At 35.5% G+C, this 19907-nt stretch overlaps 1 protein-coding gene across 1 annotated transcript; it reads right to left on the minus strand.

The window, feature by feature from the left end:
• Window positions 1-3640: 3640 nt before the first annotated feature.
• Window positions 3641-16600, minus strand: LOC133866229 (uncharacterized). Its single transcript, XM_062302768.1, has 6 exons — window positions 16340-16600; window positions 15248-15544; window positions 8243-8572; window positions 7306-7701; window positions 4503-4917; window positions 3641-3911 (listed from the first exon to the last, which is right to left on the minus strand). Exons 1-6 carry the CDS (start codon window positions 16563-16565, stop codon window positions 3710-3712), a joined length of 1866 nt encoding a protein of 621 aa, XP_062158752.1. The 5' UTR covers window positions 16566-16600; the 3' UTR covers window positions 3641-3709.
• Window positions 16601-19907: the final 3307 nt, after the last annotated feature.

Consider the following 19907-nt stretch of genomic DNA (forward strand, 5'->3'; position numbering starts at 1 on the left):
TTTCTTCGTATTAAAAAAAATAAATAAAAAAAATCAGTCTATTTATGTTTGATTAATATTTATTTGCACAACTCTTTCACAACTTTTACACAACGTCAACCATTAAATATTTATGACCTATACGTTGAAAAACAAATCTAATAGTCGATCATAAAAAAATAAATAAATAAATAAATAAACAAATAAAAAAAGGTAGTACGAGTTGTCCAAGAAACAGTACTCATTTATGTTTAGATATTTTCCTTTCTTTTTCTCTTTTTTTTTTTTTTTTTTTTGTTTTGCTATTTTGTTGTAGAAAAATATGTATAAAGATCTTTAGTCTGGGTATTAGCTCTTATGATGATCATAGGATGGACATTTATATTGAAAATTACATGTTGGAATCGCATTTAAAACATGATGGCCAGGGTTTTCTAAGGAAACCGCAGTGTCTTCCACACATAGGTAGATAATAGATTGTTTGGTGAGCTCGTTGAAATTGGAAGGCCTCTTCGGCATTCTTTCAAACACCTGGCGTGCACCGCGTACCTCCGCCGGTTCTCAAAGTCTCGTATATACAAACACTGGCAATATACGCAAACGCAAACGCACGCAACAAGATCACACGATGAACGTCATGAAAGAATGATAAATCAGGCAACAATACCAGAAATTGAAAGGTATAAGGTCGCTGGACTTAATTTGGAAGAACAAAAACATAAAAATTAGCTAGCAACGGACCTGGTAAATTCCAAATCATTATTTCTCTTTTGTCACCATCTTGTTTGGACCAGCCGAAGTCTTGGAACATGTATGCTTCTTACTTGGCAGGAGATCTGAATCGTCGTCAGAAAATGAAGAATACGCTGCATAATCTCTCATCTCTGATCCACAGCAAGCCCAACGCCTTGCATTTTTTGCAGCACGCCATCCTAACTTGCAAGGAATTTTGAAGCAACCCCAGACGAGGGCTAGAGGGCAACAAACACACAGTAAGCAGGCACTACAGAGACACTCCGCCGACTTATCAAAACATCTCGAATCCCGAGAGGAACAGGAACAGGAACAAGAAGAGGAAGCCTTGTGACCATGTCTTCTATCAAGGCATGCTGCCTTTGCTTCGTCTCGAAGGAGGACCTGGCTTTCCATTCTGCTGGGTGTTGTTTGACACGTGCTGTATGTATTAAAGAGACGCCTGTGGGGTTCCTTTAGTAACACTTTTTCAAAGGTAAAAGTTTTTTTAAAAGTTTTTTTTTTTTCAAAAAAAAAAAAAAGGTTTTTTTAATTATTATTTGACATAAAGATAAAACGAGTTTTGAGTTTTTTTTTTTTTTTTTGAGTATTTTATGAAAAAAATTATTGTTAATGTTTTGACTTTTTTTTTTTCGGGTAGAAAAGCAAAAAAGAAAAAAAGAATTAGAAAACGGACCCCTATTTTAAGTTGTTTATTATTTTATTTTTAAAAAGAAAAACTGACCTAAAAAATATTGCCAAACAAGCTCCTTTTTCCTAAGAAAGGGAGGCCTTAACCAAAAAGATCTTTCTAGGAAAGCTTCAACCACATGTTTCCACTGTTGGGTAGAAACTTATGCTATGTTTGGGTGAGATGCCTTTTTCAAATATTGTTTTTTAGAATTTTAAAATCTACTCAAATTTTATTCAACTTTTTTCTAATTTTTTCTCAAGTTTTATAAACCATCCAAATATAATTTCAAAAATAAATTCTCTCGATATTCACAATCCTTCAAAAAATCGCACACTCAAACGAGTCATAATACAATGGCCTTGCAGCTTTCTAGTTTTCACTTGTAAATACAAACCTAACAACAGTCTTGCAGGCTACACGTAAAACTGTTAAACCAAATAATATATATATTATTTTTCAAATAATGTTTGCTTTGATTAGTGTGTCACCTTAATTTGTGTTTGTGTTAAAATTAGATTAGTAATATGTGCTAATGTGAGCCCCATTCATATTTCATGCCCAACTTACTGCTAACTGTTAGGGGAAACTCTAAATAAGCTTTCCGGCTTTTTCTTCTTTTTTTTCCAAAAAAAAAAAAAAAGCTTCATTTATCCCTTCTAACTACGATCATCCTTCTTGCAATGCCTCCAACAATTCAATTTTCCCAATGTCTCCTAACCCATTCCACAACCTAAAATTGAGGGTATTTTCATCATTTTAGATTGAGGAAGGACATTATAATCCCAACAATAAATTGGGAGAAAATGCAAAATGATAGTACTTAAAAGAGGTAATTTTTTTTAAGAAAAACTTTACTTAACATTTCTGAATTGCTATCATTTTTGCAATTATTCCCCTAAACTTAAAAAATTCTCAATTTAGTATATTCATCTTTTAATTATTTTCAATTTCGCCCATCGGTTAGGATTTTCCATTAATACCCCTGTTTTTATTTTTAAAAGAAATAAAAAATTCAAGCATGAGTATTTATGCAAATTCAATTAAATCCTGATTAACACCCAAATTCTTACAATTGTTTTCTTTTTTTTCCTTTAAAATAAAAAATATAAAGTATTTTAAAATTTTTGACACCTTTTTGTTAGCATTTAATGAAAAATCCTATCGAATTAGTGAAATTGAAAAAAAATTCAAAGATGAATACACTAAACTGAAAATTTTTGAAATTTAAGAAGATAATTACAAATGTAATAAAAGTTAAAGAAAAGTTTTTCATTTTTTTTTATTATTATTTAGACCTTATCAAGTAGTTTTTTTTTTTTTTTTCTTTTTTTTTTTTTTGAGCATATTAAGTAGTTGTATTGCTACTATTTTCGCTCCACCCTTTTTTCCGTGTTCTTTATAAACTCATCTCGCTTTTCGTATTTCAAACCGAAGCTGGAACATGCCGTGGATGCATTCCCCATGCTAGTTTTCCTCAGGACCGACTCTTTTATCTTTGAACGAATCTTAGCACCAAGGGATATTAGTAGTCACAAGTTGCATACTTGTTATTCTGTTCTAGGCCTACGAAAGCTCTGTACTACACTATAGGCTTGACATGGACTTCGAAAGTATCCAACGAAAATGTTGTACAAGAAGACCATAAAAGATGACCACTCATAACTTTTGTTTTCAGAAAGATTAGCATCACTTCTAGGTAACCACATACCGATTAGATGCCGTCATAGATGAATCCGCTTTCCTGGAAGCAAAGTATAATTCCAAATGGATCAGCTAATCAGGACCACTCTATTTCAGAGAATTAAAGCCAAATCTACTAAAGTCTTCGTTGCTGGTTATCCAGTTACAGAAGCGGAAGACATGTAGCATTGCACTACTTTTTGGTGAATAACTTGGAACTCGAAGATACAGCAGCATGTAAACAAAGAAAAGCAAAGGGGCTCAAAGCACCACCAGCATAACCCAATATACAAGAAATGATGTTAGTAATCTATTACTCATTGAAAGATCTGCGTATAGCTTCACATGAACCATTTTAACTTTGAAAGTTAATGGCATCCAAGTGGCATTTTCAGCACCAGGAACATAAAGTAATTGGTGGACAAAATCTGCATCTAACAAAATACATGACATCTGCAGAGGAAGGAACGTTGTTTTGCCCTTAAACTTGTGAGAAAAAACTTGAATGCAATAAAAATTATCATGGAGCAATCACCAATCAAGAAAAACAATCAATTAGCAAGGAATCATAAAACCAACCGGGAATTTTATTAATCCAAGAGCCAGCTGTTGTTAATCAAATTTTCAAGCAGACACCGAGTCGGATTCTCGTGTTCTCGTGGTCTTGGCACGCAACCTCTCCATAAATGCAGGATTAGCTCTTAGTCTCTCCTTGACATATGAAGCTCGAGCATTCTCTACTAGTTTCCTTGCTTTCCCAGCTTCCTCAATGAGGGAATAGAGAGTCCTAAGGCAATCCTTTCTGTTTTCCTCGCGATGTTCAAACCTTCAGCCAGAAAAAGAAAAATACACATATATCATAAAGTGATCATCCCAATGAATAGTTGACCAAAAAAAAAAAAAGGTGTTGGAAAGCATTACAGGGTTTTATACAACTCCAAACCCAAAACACTCCCATCCTGTCCCCCACAGAGGAGGAGGAGAGGCAAGAGCTTTTCCATTTCCCTAGAAGAAAATTTCTTACAATAATACTGCTCCTAACGCATGGAATCCAGATAATGCAATGATTAGAAGAATGAGCAATAATCTATATCTAGCCTTTTCATATACTATTACGCATGAAGAAGAAGAAAAAACTCTAGAAAAATAACACTGTTTGATTTGCAGGTGCAACTAATGTATTTATTGGGAAGTGATTAGCTGATGAGTAAAATACATAAGCCTCATCTCATGACCAAATATCCACGATATAGAGAATATTCAAGAATTTCTTTTCCAGTTTAGTCATATAAAACACCATGATTACTAGGATTTCAGCATAGGACTAAGGACCATTAAAAGTTTGAATGATAAGGCATTAGTAACCAATCATTTTGGATAAGAAATGAGATGGCATTCTTTCGTTCATTGACCTTACCTCTCACTAGTGATTGTAAGTTCATCTTTCCCTGGATGGTATCTTTTTCCAACCAGTTCCCTAAGACGACGGAATTGATGCTTTGAAAGCCCAAGCTCTTTCACAGTAACAGACATTTTCACTTTTCTGTTTTTTGGGTGCCATGCATCGCCACCGGGAGCAAAAACTACCCTTGTTTGCCACCTAAGGATAGGTCCCTCACCAGGTGGGTCACCTAAGTCCTTTTTCTTGTCTGGCACAGCAATCTCATCAAACTGGGGGGGCCCCTCAGCTTCCATTGTCTTCGTACATTCCATGACCATCTCATCCTCAAACTCCTTAAACAGCTCATAAGCTTCTTCAGGTTCAATCTCTCCTCTTTCACACATATCCCCTAGCTCATTGAACCTCTCTTCCACCTTTTTCTTTATCTCATCTGAAGAAAACATTGCCTTAAAGAAATATTCAGCAGATGCCAGTTTATCTTAGAATAAGTAATTATCATGATATTGATTGTTACAATGATTGGCTATGATACACATCCTTGCAAACAGCCAAGCAAATTCTTAATGACAGAATTAGTGAAAGATATGACCTCTAATTAATCACAGAACATATGTTGCTAACAAAGAAAAAAAATATGTATGTTGAAGCAGTCTGTAGGCAGAAAAGCTGAAGGTTCGACGTGCAAACATCTGACATTTCATAAGAGGCATTCTCTCAATAACTGGAAAATTACTTGCAGAAATCAAATATAATTCCAATTACAAAGGAAAGGGTTTCTCAAATAAATACGCTTCTTAAATAAGTGATAACCAGATTCAAATTCCCCTGCTAAACAGATTCAGATAAAAACTCTGAACTATTTTCAATACAGTATAGACTATAAAGATTACAAGTCAGCATCCCCCAACAATATATCGGCTGCCCCACTGTCACTCTGAACGAAGGCGTGACTTGAAAGTCCCCTAACTTTATTCCTTTCCTGAAGAGAGGGATTTCTTCAAAACCTCCAAAGCTCATATTGTTAAATACAAATTCTTATATGCCCAACAAAATATGGACAGTCATTAGACATGAAATTTCATATTCTTGAAACTGATGGATCTTTATTATGGATTCTAAACCATTGGTATCTCAAAGTTTACTAAAGTCATGTTATTCACGATCAAAATTATAACACCATAAGTTTATTTACAAGTGGCAAACTGGTCCATATCAGAACATGAATATGGAATAACTAAAACAAGAGACCAGCATTCTAATGGCAAAGCTAAACAGGGACCAATAACACACTACTGACTGTACACTAACTACAACAAATTTTGTTCCAATTACGTACCTTCCCTTTCTAAATATAAAATAAAATTCCACATGATATTCTCCTTTATGATAGTCAGGGCTTCCTCGTTTTATTTTTATTATTCAGATTTAAACTTAAGACTACCCCCTTCCCACTCCACTGCCAACTAAGCCAAAACCGAGGGGCAAGAGTAACAGAACCTAATGATAAACCCATATTCTACATCTTACTTGTCATCAATTACTAGCTTTTCAGAACCTAAAGACCAAAATACCCTCTACAGTAATTAATAAAAAATATTAAAATTAATATATTTTAAAAAAAAAAAAAAAAAACAAAAAATAAATAAAAAAACCTAAGGGGGTGGCTGCCGGGGTGGCACGCGAACCACCCCAAGAGGTGGCTCCGGCCACCTCTGGGGTGGCTCGCAGACCACCCCGGCCTAAGGGGTGGCCGCAAGCCAAGCCACCTTTAGGGAGCCACCCACAGCCTCTGGGGTGGCCACACGGCCACCCTAGAGATAAGATGGGGTGGTCATGCGGCCACCCTAGGTCTTTTCTAGGGTGGCCGGAGCCACCTCTGGGGGTGGCGGCCCTTTTCCTTTAGTTTTTTTTTTTTTTTTTTTTTTTAAGATGAGAGTATTTAGGTCATTTTTGAAATTAAGTTAGGGCATTTAAGTCTTTACATGAATTAGACTGATGAAAGGGGCCAAAGTATGTAAAGATGTTAGTTTGATGCTCTTTTTTTGTCGAAGTGGTAGTTCGTGGGGGGCAAAATGACACAGGCCGGTAGTTCATGGGGGGAAAAGGTAATTACCCCTAAAAAATTCATCAAACTTGTTAATGATCAAACGTAGAATAACCACACACTGGGTTCTACGCAAGCAGAGTGAAGAACAGGACCAAGGAGAAAGTGCATGACGGGAATCTCAGTTCGGCTCTCTTTTTTTGGTCATTCAGATGAATAAAATCCATGAAGACAACGAGAGATACCACCTTTTTAGAAGCTGTACTTCATCTCAGAAATCAAGACAAGAAGCTCAAAGGTCGAGTCTTAGGATGTTTTAAGAAAACTTCATATAGCAAATGAGAAAACAGATAGTGCAGCCTATAAGCCTCATGAGAACAGGCATTCTTTAAGAAATACTAGCAGCATTAGCAATCAACTAGATAGTTTGAGAGCTATGACTTGAATCAATCAGCATAATTAAAATTAATAGATCATAGTAGTATAAGGTTCATTTGCAAATGTCGGCACAGGAAATCAAGACTGAAGTATAGAAAGAAGATTCTACACAACAGTTTAGAGGTATCTAAACATCTGAAAACCGCTGAATTTAAAAACACTAACTCGTGGAAGACAGCAAGGAAAATATGCTCTGGTTCAGAAACTAAATGAGAAATAATTACAGTGGTGAATAAGGTTAATCAATGCTAAGAAACAAACAACATAACATGGAACTATATCCTTTTCAGTAAAAAGTAATCATATAAAACAAATGAGATATAAAAAAAGGTACACCTGGGAGGAGGCTATTCCATCTAAGCATATCCTCTAAAATTTCCTCACACTCCCTCGTGTCCTTCATGACCTTGTGCTGGATCGCCTCCTTAACAAGCCCATCCCACTTCTGGTCATCCATGTTGAAGAACTCATCCTTAACCATTCTCTTCGTGACTATATCCCTTGCACTGTATAAATCATCAATCTCCTCATCCGTCTCATGCATTTCCTCAAAATCCGATTCAAATTCTTTGTCCTTAACATTATCTAGTGGCTTCATCCGTAACTCTTCCATCAGCTCATCATCTGTCTCCTCATGCTTTCCGGTCAACTTCCTATGCAGAATCGCTTCGAGGATCGATGGAAGTGCCTCCTCGTCACCTTTAAAGTACTTCTCTATCCGCATTTTCAGCTCTGAGGACAAAAAACTTACAGATTAAATATCAAACAATTCAACTTGATCTCAAAACCCAACAACGAAAACACAAATCCACATTGTTTCCAGAAAACCTAGAAGCCCCATAATCAAAAACAAATTTAGATTTATTTCATACCAAATTTAAATTGAATAGCCTATCATTAGGGCGCAAAATCTACAACAATTCAGAATATAATTAATACACTCAATCACAAACAGTTCAGATCCAGAAACCTAATAAATCACAGATTCACACATTCCATCACATAATTCATACGCAAAAACGAAAGGATCTTTTTCTTTCCGGAGAAAATTGAAGGTGAAGGGAAAATAAATTTACATTTGAACCTCAACGCAACACTGTCCCTAATTCAACCATTTCACATACTTAACCTTCCCATGTTTCCGAGGCACTCTTAAAAAGACAAACAAAATGAATACTCAAAATCAAAGAAGAGCATCAAAATTTGATTTTCATTTTTCTTTTCTTCATCTTTCTCAGCAACCAAACAGCACAAGATTCAAGTTTCCTTCTACCTTTGTTATTGACATCCTCGACGGCGACGAGGGCACCTTTCTTCTGGGTTTTGGCCAAGCTCGTCTCGGGAGTAGAGCTAGGGTTTTCACCGGAAACATCCCCGGCGGCAATGGGGGCATCGTTCTTCTGGGGTTGTGCCAAGCTCGTCTCGGGAGCAGAGCTGGGCTTTTCGCCGGACGAGTCGTTCTCGGACGAGTAGAACCTGAGTCGGGGCCGAGTCGAGGCTGCTAGAGGAGCGTGTGAAGGACTAGGGTTTGGGTTCCTGAGAAGATTGCGAGTGTAGAGAGTGACATTTCTCAGCAGAGTGCGCTTCATGATGACCCTCTCCCCTCACTCTCTCTCTCTTACCCTGTCTATAGGGTTTAATGGATTGAATTTGGGGTTTAGGGGAAAAAAAGAAAAGAAATAAATTATATATAATATAGGCTTTTATCTTTTATATTAAATTGTGGGTTTCATCTTTATTCTTCCTTATTTTTCTTTAACCAAATTTATTTCGAACTTTAGAACTTTATCTAATTATATGACATGCGTAAAGTAGAGGATTAATGTTCTTTTTTCTTTTTTCTTTTTTTTTAGAAAAAAGATTGTTCATACTTTAAGAATCGGGCGTGTTGAAGTGTCTGCGTATGGAATCCACGCATCTTCATCCTCACCATCTCTGCTGCTAGTGCAATCGTTTTTTGGGTTTGGAGATTTTATTTCCGTTTTTTCCTATATTTTTATGTTTATGTTGTTGTTTCTCAACAGGTGTTCGAATAGGGTTGAAGGATATTTCGAGCATCATGCCTCTATTTGCATTCGCTGTTTTAGGAATTCGGGTAGGATTAAAGGATCTCGTAGCAGTCATGTCCCTGGACATGCCTTGTCTAACCACCTTAAATGGCAGCTACTTTTATTGGTGTTCATACCAAGAATCTATATAACTGTGTTATTCATTTGATGCATTTTCTTTTAATTTATTTTTATTTTGTTTGTTTTTAGGCTTATCGTTAGGTTGCCTAACATTTTTTGTTCTTAATTGTAGTTCTTCTTAATGTACTTTCATATATATATATATATATATATATATATATATATATATATATATAAAGGCCTAATCAAGTATTTAAAGAAGACTAGCACCTTATTAGCAAGAAGCATAAGTTTAAAAATGATTTTTGCACATCTCTTTTACACTTTTTATATATCACTTTTCTAAATCAACCATTAGATTTGTAGGACCCACAAAGATCCACATGTGAATCCTACAGATCCAATGGTTACTTTAAAAAAGTGATGTACAAAAGTTTGACAACTTATCTATGTGTATGTTGCTTATTTAAGATGTGTAGACCAAAGTTGCAATTGCAATGCTTTAATTGCTAGACGCTCTGCTTAAAAAGGACCTCTTAACTTGTCAAAGTTTTACGTGAATTAGCATCTGTGATTAAAAAACGTGTTATTTGAAAACGCAGTTTTTAAAAATGTAGTTAAGCATTTGGTAATTAAAATTGTAATTTAATCTTTAAAATTATTTTTTTTTTAATATTACTTGCAATTTGAAAACATAGATTTTTATAAGTTTTCAAATCATAATTTTTTTTAAAAGCACTCTCCTAAATAATATATTTTTTGAAATTTGATTTAAAATAACATTTTTAATCTAAAAAATCGCAGTGTCAAACGCACACTTAATCTGGCTACTCTAAGAACTAGATTGAACAATGAACCATTCACAGTAGAGCAAAAATTTTTAGGAGGAAAACTTTCGGGAGGAATAAAAACGGAAGAGTCGGGATTTTTTTTCTCTCGCGCCGGTGAGAGGGGGGAGAATTAATAAGATAGTATTAGTTTTTGCTTAAATTATTTTATCTCATGCAACTTATATAACTAATTCTTTTTGGGTTTTTGGGCATAAAAATTGCGTTTTTTATTATTTATTTTTTTTATTTCAAGATTTATGTTGTGAGATGTCCTTTTTATCTCTCTTTTTAGGGGCTCATGAGCACTAGCAGCAAATTTCCAACCATTTTTCCTATATTTAGAGAACAAAACTACTTTTTGCTTCCCTATAAAAAAATACATCACAATAGATTTCCTTATATTTCCATATATCAATTAAATATTATTTTTTTACTCTTATTTTATTATTTTTCTCTCTTTCCTACTTTTTCTCTCTTCCCTATATCAATTAATTATACTTCTTTTATATTAAAATAATACATAAGGAAGGAATAGTAAACATGTATACATAGGAAATTACTATTCATTCCCAACCCCCTCATCTAAATATAGGGTATCTGCTGTGGAAGGTTTTTTGATATTTTTCATAAAATTTTCCTTAAATATAGGGAAGGAAACCATTATAGGGTAACTGCTACCGGTGCTCTTACCTTATAAATTTTGTGTTTGGAATTTTTGTAGAGCTAGCTTCGGTTTTTGCTTAAAATATTTATTTAATTTGTTTTTTTTTTTTTAGGCTAATGATTGATTTTCTTTTTGGAATTTTTTTTTGGGGCATGTAATGTTTTTCATTTTTTCAGAGGTCTCCATGTGGCTCCACTGCTGAATGCAACCAAAGATGGCAAAGAGAGGCATTTTGCCAAGCAGTGAACGTTCTAATTTGCACTATGCACAAGCCTGTCATCTCTCTTAGTCAAGAGAGAGAAGCTTTGAACCATTTTGGTTCTTCATCGTCTCCTTCATTAAGACTCCACCGCCTCCCCAGGGAGTGCTCCATGGAGAGGAGATATGGTTTCCATCCTTCTCTATCTTCTCTCCCTTCTTGTCTTGGTCTCCTTCTCTGTTTCTCCTTTTTCTTTTTTTTCTTTTTTTGGTTTTCTCCTCCCTTTTCTTAGTCTGTTTGTTGGTTTTCATACTGTATCTTCAGCTCATCCACCATGCTCTGCACCACAAAACCGTCGCTCTCAACCTCCTCTTTGTCCATCCGCCACGCCCCACCACTCTAAGCCTTGGTACTAGCGTGATTTTCGGATCTAGATTTATTAAAGGTTGATCTGTCATCCTCTACCAATCATGTCCATTGTCCACCGATGCGCCTCACCACCGTCTTCCTTGGCTGCTGCGCTTCCTGTCAACCCCTTCCACACCTCCAGCTAACTCACTACAAAAAAAAAAAGCAAATTCTAGACGGTTTTAAACCGTCCAGAAATGCAAAAAAACCGTCTGGAATCAATTCCAGACAGTTTTTTATGGACGGTTTAAAACCGTCTAGGATATAGCGTCGGTAAATCAATTTCTGGACGGTTTGGACAAAACCGTCCGGAATTCTAGACGGTTTCACAAAACCGTCCATAACTAATTATGGACGGTTTGGGACAAAACCGTCCAGATTTGCTCCTTTTTTTTTTTTTTTTTTTTTTCTGCTTTCAGTTCCCGTTTTCTTTATATTAATATAATTAATTAATTAATTATGTAATGAAAAAGTAAACAAGGCATCAAAAGACTCAAAACAACGAATCCGGCCGACGCCTCGAGCTTGCTAGGGTTTGAGCGGGACCGCTCGATTTGCCTCTGGTGGGATACGCGCCGAGGAAGGGAGGGTAGATCCAGTCGTTGGCGTTGTTGGGGTAGGGCCAGGAGGGGCCGTCGCCGTCGATGAAGAAGACGCAGAGGTCGAACGACCTTGGAGGGGTGGGAGTTGGGGAGGGTGGAGATGCGGCGGACGGCCGGGAAGAGTGGGCTAGGGAACTGCGGCGTGGACCGCGGGCCGTGTAGCCGGTGGATCCGAATCGAGGGACAGAGCCGTCACCGTCGATCTCTCCCTCAACGCCCAATCAGGTCGATCTCACTCTCACCCTGAAATGTTACTGCAGATCTGTGAGCATCGATGATGGCCGGTTGTGAAGTTTCGGGGCAGCTGGGTTTATAATATCTATGTACAATTTTGTTTTGGTTGTCAAATGAAATGGATGGTTGTGATTTTGGCTGGTAACAAAATCAAACGGATGTGGTGAAGTTTGGGAGCATCATGCGGATCGATGACATGGGTGAGGAAAAAAATTTCCAGACGGTTTCATTTGAAACCGTCTGGAATTGAAATGTTATCTCTAAAAATAATATTTATAAACGGTTTGGATGAAACCGTCTATAAATTTCTAGACGGTTTCATCCAAAACCGTCTGGAAATTTTAATTTCCAGACGGTTTAGTTCAAACCGTCTGGAATTTTATGGACGGTTTCATCAAACTGTCCATAAAAAATTTTTTGCAGACGGTTTCAAAAAAACCGTCTGCAATTTTTTTTTCTAGACGGTTTTTAAAACCGTTTAGAATAAAACCGTCCATAAATGCCTTTTTTTTTGTAGTGACTCCCTCGTTACTAAGCGTGATTTTAGGATCCAAATATGGGGGAATTCAGTATCTTAATGTCTCTCTTACAATAGCCTCCGCCTTGTGGTTGTTGTAGCTTCCTAGAGAAGGTTTGGAAAGGGTTGAGCAAATTTCCACGGTTCGTGTCCCTTCTCGTGCTCATTTTACTTCGGCTACCGCATTTTGCAGCTCATTTCTTGACTTTTGTCCAAAATATAGAGGACGGGGTCATTTTTTTGCCCATTTTTTCCTATTATTTAGCAGTATTTTATGCAGTGTATTTTTGTTTTGAATTTATTATTGACGATGTCACTCATTTTTCGGTATTTTGATTTCCTATAACAGTATCCCAATTTGCTTAAAATATAATAATAATTTGCACTATGCATAACTTGGCTATGAGATAGGCATCCGCTAGAACTAGGGTTGAAACCCAACCCAGATCCTGAAGGGCTTGACACACAACCGAGTCTACCTCGAGGCTTCTTTAATGGTCAAGAGCACGGTTCAACTAGGCCTCCCCCACCAAAGGGTTCGGAGAAGAGAAATATTTGGTCTATATAAACAGAAATATCCAAAGGCATACAGTTGAACCACACTCTTGGCAATTAAAGAAGCCTTGAGAGAGACTCAATTGTGTGTCAAGCCCTTCAGGATCTAGGTTAGGCCTCCCCCACCAAGGGTTCGGAGAACAGAAATATTTGGTCCATATAAACAGAAATATCCAAAGGCATAGATGATTCCCTCCGGATGATGCAGGCCAATGGACATGAAAGAAACAGAAGCTCCACTGTTTCTTGATTTGTTAAGCACACAGGCAGATGACATCAAAGAGCTCATCTGAATCGTACGGGAAGGAATAAGGATGTTCAAGGCAATTTTCCAAATAAGTGCTTCGAGACGGTCTTCGAGCTTTGGTGAGGTTGAATTTTATAGTTTTATCACTGCAAAATTGTTGTACTGCAGCCATAAATAGTTAATTTTCGCTTCTCTAACTTTGAAGTTAGTGCACTTAGAAAACTCTCAATAGCTTATGCAAATTTATATGCAAAATGGTTAACCAAAACCTACTTTATCTAGTTTAACTAATCCTTTTTCAAGACCTCCTTCCATCCACTAATCTAAATTTTTTCTCTATTTTATTAAAATAATCTAATTTAATATTTTATTATTCATTTTAGCTGGCAGAGTAAAACGAAAAACTCACCATCACTGAGAATCAAATGAATCAGCTGCTGTATGAGAGGAATTGAGACGAGAGAAATAAAAAATCACAGAAATGAGGAAGAATCAGAAATCAGACGATTTTTACCATCCCCAACCATCATCACTGAAAAATCAGACCATTCAATCAGATGAAAATCCCATCTCAAGTGAGAGGAAAAATCACCATATCCATATGTAACAGTACAAAGCTTTCTTATGTAGTAGTAAATCACAATGGGTAACCGTGAAAAAATACCCCATGCGTTGCAGGAAAAACTCAAGATGAAAAATCACCAGAGGACATAAGCTTGTTGCTGCTGAAAAAAACCCATCCATAATGCAAAGCTTTGTAATAGTAGATATCCATTGGACGAAAACCCACCATGAAAATCACATTAGGACGAAACCCATTCACAGGTGGGAGAAAAAGAGGCAACGTGAAACGTGAGAAATCATGGTGAAAGGCAAAGTTAAAAAGAGAAAATCCATTGCAGAAAGAAGAAGCTCCCAGTGAAAGAAGAGAGAAATCACCATTCATCAATGGGTAAAGCCGTAAAGGGGCAGATATAGAGGGGTGAGAGAAATATATATAAAATAAAAAAAATTAAAAAATTAAAAAATTAAAAAATTAAAAAAAAATTAAAAATTAAAAATAAAAGGTAATAAAATAGGCACCCATTCAACTACAATTTACGCCACATGTAGTGTTACACTGTAACTGAATCCATTTGCATTTAGGTTAGATAATCCAACGGAAGTGTTGCTTTGAGCTTTTTATTAGCTATTCTAGCTAAAAGGGAGAAATGGCTAAAGCCATTGGGAGTGCTCTTACACGAGAAATGCTACGTGTATTTTCAAGTGCTTACTCTCAAGTGTTAAATTTCTGATCTGACAATGAAAATCACTATTGAATTTTAAACAGGTTAATCTGTATATTTTTCATAACATCAAGAAATAAGCATTTATAAGTACATGTAGTATTTCTCCCTGTAAAATGTAGGTAACCTACCTTTGACTAGTTTTCATTCTAGTTCCAATCCATTGTTTGCTAATATGGAGAGTCATCAAGAATTTTCTCCAATCTCCTGACCTGGTGTCATCCAAAAGTGGCATTAACCACATCAAACAAGAACAGCTTGCACCTCTTGCAGTTGCAGCAAGCATAAATTCTTTACATTCATTACTAGTTTCTGCCTTTTCTCCCAAGGTCAAATGACAGTAAAATCACACTCCATTGCAGCAGGTCTTAGACATAAGAGTTTTGAAGCTTGAAAAGTACGAAAACATAGAAAAGGAAGTTTTTCTCCGCTCTTAATTAATCAGAAACATAAATTTCAAGCATTGTACTTTTATCGTTCAAACAAGCAAATCGCCCTCATAACATAACAATTCTACCAACCTGCTGAAATTGAACTTCCGAACATGGTACAAGGATGCTTGTGAGATAAAATCAACACCCATAGCATCTCTTGCATTATGCACTTTACTCATCCCTCGCCCTTGTCTTCCTGACAGTCTTCTTTCCATGGGATTCATCAAAATCTTCATCAGTCTCGCTCGATGATTCATCGAAATCAGAGCCGCTAAACTCTCCATCTGAGTCGGACTCCTCATCATCAATATCGTCCAGAGAATCTTCCCTCTTCCCACAAATTTCTTCCATCACCTTCTTGTCAGCCTCGTCATGCTTACCTGCCAATTTCCTCTTCAAAATCGCTTCAAAGATCGACGGCACTGCCTCTGCATCGCCGGCATAGAATCTTTCTATGCGCTTTTTCAGCTCTGAAATACCAAACCATTTGGATGTGAGTAATGTTAGAACTCACTCTTTTGTCACTCTTGTATCCCTTCAAAAATTATGTGACTTTTAAAATCACTATTAATCTTGTAATTGATCATTATTAAATTTTGATCAAATGGTGATTGTAAAAGTCACATCATTCTTTGGAGGGACACAAGAGTAACTTCTAGAATTATCCATAATTAAACCGTATATACTCCAACCAAAAATCCCAAATGAATGGAAAACAAATCAGAATATTTCAGCTATTAAAATGCATACGATATAACCCCAAAAATCCAAAAAAAAAAAAAAAAAATCGCCTTTCAACCAAAACAATTTTTATTCTATTTTATATTTTTTGTGAAACCCAAACTAAGATCATTAGAATTTTAGGGATATAATGAAAAAGGAGTTGCATATATTCAGATTTCTCAAAAAGAAATGAAGATCCAGAAATCTCAAACCCGCAGAATCAAGTATCTTTAGACGTCAAAGACAAACTTCACAGTAAATTGCAAGCATTGCCTGGCAGTTCTATGATCCTTCAAAGAATTATTCCTTTAATAAATTCATAGTCTATTAGCATAAAAGTAACAGAACCCAATAGATTCCCAGATTTCCGCCAAAGAATAATAACTGCTAAAACATTCAGACACACAAAAAAAAAAAATAGAGAGAATATATCGAGTTTGAAATCATTAAAACTCTGAAGTTAACATATTTTTATTTTTATCTTTCCTTCATTTTCCTCGGGTTTCCCAGCAACCAAACAGAGGCCAAGTTCAAATTTTTACCTTCGTCACTGACGTCTTCAGCATCGGTGGAGAAAACTATCTTCTGGGTCTGTGTCAAATTCGATATATTTGATGAGACAGGCTCGAACGAGTGGAGTCCGACTCGAAACCGAGTCGAAGCGGCGAGTGGGGCGAGTGAGAGACTAGGGTTTGGCCTGTAAGTGGATGGAGAGAGAAGAAAATTGCGAGTGCAGAGAGAGGCATGTTTGAGCAGACTGCGCGTCATGGCTTCTTAGGGTTTTAGGCTCTTTTGGGGTTTACACTCTCTTTTATATAAACTCTTTTGTATTTTCTTTTTCATTTTTATTTTTTAATTAAGATTTCGAAATATAAATTTCTTCAAAGCACAATGTTTTATCCGATTTAATTCATGAAAAAACCTTTTTTAGAAGCACAAATGGGAAATAAAAGTTTCACAAATTGACTATATTAATGTTTTGAGCCTGTTTGGGTAACAATTGTTTTTTTATTATATTTTATTATTTTTCAAAAACATGTTTAAATTTTTTTTATTTAAAATTCTACTCAAATTTTATTGATTTTTTTTTTATTATTTTATCTCAAATTTTTTAAACCATCCAAGCATAATTTTAAAAAATAAATTTTATCGATATTCATAATTTAAAATATAATAAAATATAATACAAAAAAATCACACTACCAAACGAACGCTTATTGTATAATTTTTTTTTTTCCGGACTTTATCATGAAAACTTTCATATCAATTCTAATCACATATAAATTTGAATAAAAAAACATTTTTTTAACATGTCTTGATACTATTTCTCCGGGAACAAAGACATACCTTGACCTAAATAACAAAGCTTGGTATGAGTATCTATCTCATATAAACTCTCTTGTAATAGATACCCAAATTATTAGAATTTAGGCATATAATTATTGTGAATCCCTATTTGCCTTCAACTACGATACTGGAGCCGAGATCCACGACAATAGGCAAAGAAAGAGAACACCTCTTGCATTTGACAAAGTCTATTGCTCTATTTATTTTGAAGTATAATGTTTTCGTCGTAAAATATTTTTAACGAAATTGGTTTTTAGAAAAAATAAATAAAAATCCTTGAAAATATTTTTAGGCATTTGATTTGTACGAAAAAATTATCAACGACATAAAATAGAATCTGACAACTGCTACTGGAATTTGACAACGTCCGACCACCGTCGCGGGATTTCGACAAACCATATTCCAACCAAATTGTTCAGAATCTAACTAATACGATCGAAATCCGTTCAATTTCACTGAAATCTGGCCTAGTTTGACCGGAATCCGGCAGAAATTTTCAGATTTCGGCCAAATTGGCAAGAATCCGAACAATATGGTAGGAATCCAACTGTACTAGCCGAATTCCAGCCATACTGGTCAGATCAACTAGTTTGGCCAGAATCTAGTTCGTCGGAATCTAATTGTACTGGTTGGAATCTGGCTGTACATCGAAATTAGGCAATCAGATACCAAAATTCAGAGATCTTCGGCGATAAGGTCGGGCTACCAACAAACTCTAATGCCCAGAGGTGGCGGATTTCCACAAACATGCTTAAAGGAATGAAGAGTTTAAATCATTTTCTAAAAGTTAAAGAGACTTTTACGGTCAAATTAGAAATGATTTCCATTAACCATTATTTTCGTCCCACAAAACACTAAAAAATGCAGAAAACATTTTACACTAAAAACAAACTAAGCATGAGGTTCAAATTTTGGTAATTATTCACTAAATAAGAAGAGAAAACCAAGCTCATAGCTTCTTGATGTTGATCTTCATGTGGAATACAACACTTTAATCGAATCAGTGGATTACCAGAAAACTCAAGGACATTATGGGCTTGTTTGATAAGTGATTGTGAATTTGAATATTTATTTGAATAGTAGTAAGAAATGATTGATGTGATAGAAAATTTGAGAATGTTTTATAGAAAAGTGAAAAAGTTTTGTTTTGTACTGAGTTTTTTTGGTTGAATAATAATAAAAAATTATTGATGTGATGTAAAAAGTGTAAAAAAGTAAGAATGTTTTTGATATGATATTTTTGGGAGAAGTAAAATGAAAATGAAAATTTTGTGGATGATTTACCAAACAAGCTTTATTATATTCTCCATACAATTTTTTAGTAATCCACTGACCGACTAAGGTTCAACTCCAATTCGGCTTCCTTTTCTGAACTTTTTTGCTTCGTACAGCAGTATTTATAGCCTCTCACAAAGGCCCTTATTTAATTCCGGTCATATAAGTCAACCTTAACTTCAATTCATTCATGTCACCTAATTAATTGCATTTTTCCTTATAATGTTTTTATTTCACATAATGGGCCTCCTAGATTCTTACTTATATATATGAGAAATGATTATTTTCCTTCTGTCCTTCTCTCATATTCTTATTTTTTAAAATTATTATTAGATATGTGGATTCTATGTAGGTTCCTCATATGCTTTACAAATTTAATAGTGATTTAAAAAAAAAAAATGGAAGAATGACAAGAAAGGAAAAAAAAATAAAAAAAAATAGGGTCATCTCTGGTACACTAGAATGATGATTATCTATCTAGGTATAGGAAATCTAAGAAGATGGAATGGAATGATCATTCATTTTCATTTATTTGGTGACAACACATAAATGACCATATTTTTTTAATTGTGATGATGAGTCATTTTTTTTTTTAAATGCCCTTAAAAATAATATCCCTAAAATCATTTTATTCACATATGTCGTCTCCCCCATGAGTAGCCGACCATCCCATTGGGGGTGGCCAGTTACAACTAATAGCTACTTGTGACTAGTGACAATGGAGGGCCTTCAAAGACCGTTGCCAGTGAAAGTAGCGAATAGTGGCCAATGATGGCAGGCAACCATTAAGGATGGCGACAAACAGTGGTTGATGATGACGAAGGGCATCCAAATACAACGCACAAGTGGTGGTTGGTAACAATAAAGGGCCTCCGGAGACGACAACAAATAGTGGCGGATAACAATATCATGGGATAGGTCTTAAACAAATTTGGAAAAGGGAACTATGTTATTTCTTCTCCGATTCTCATGAAATATGTTAGAGACACACTTCAAGGCAATGGCTCACGGCACCGTCGGCAAGGATTTAACAATGATAATTGTGCTGAAGGGGTGTTAAAAAGAGGTAACACAATATTTACCAATAAATTTTATTTTAGCGAGGTATTATTCATCAATACAAAAATAGAAAATAATGAGTGGATTTTTAATTGAAGGTGAGCCACTTGCTGGATTTCTTTCTTACACTTTGATATTTGAGTTAATAAGAAAGTATTAAATGAAGAGGACCATAAATATATGGACAATTTGAGGGAAATAGGGACATAAATTTCGATAGCAACATTAAGTCCACCATAAATGAAACATTGTAGAATAAATTGAATTAGTTAAAGCAATTAAATGAGAGAGATAGAGACAATCTTTTTTCCTCTTTTTTTATTTTTATTTTTTTTGGGCAAATTGGGTTGCCACATAGGGGGAGAGGATCTCCACTAGGGCTCTAGGCTTACTTTATTTCCGAAGACGGGCTTTATGGATTCCCTTTTG

Source organism: Alnus glutinosa, chromosome 4 (assembly GCF_958979055.1).
Source record: "Alnus glutinosa chromosome 4, dhAlnGlut1.1, whole genome shotgun sequence".
Taxonomy (NCBI): Eukaryota; Viridiplantae; Streptophyta; class Magnoliopsida; order Fagales; family Betulaceae; genus Alnus; species Alnus glutinosa.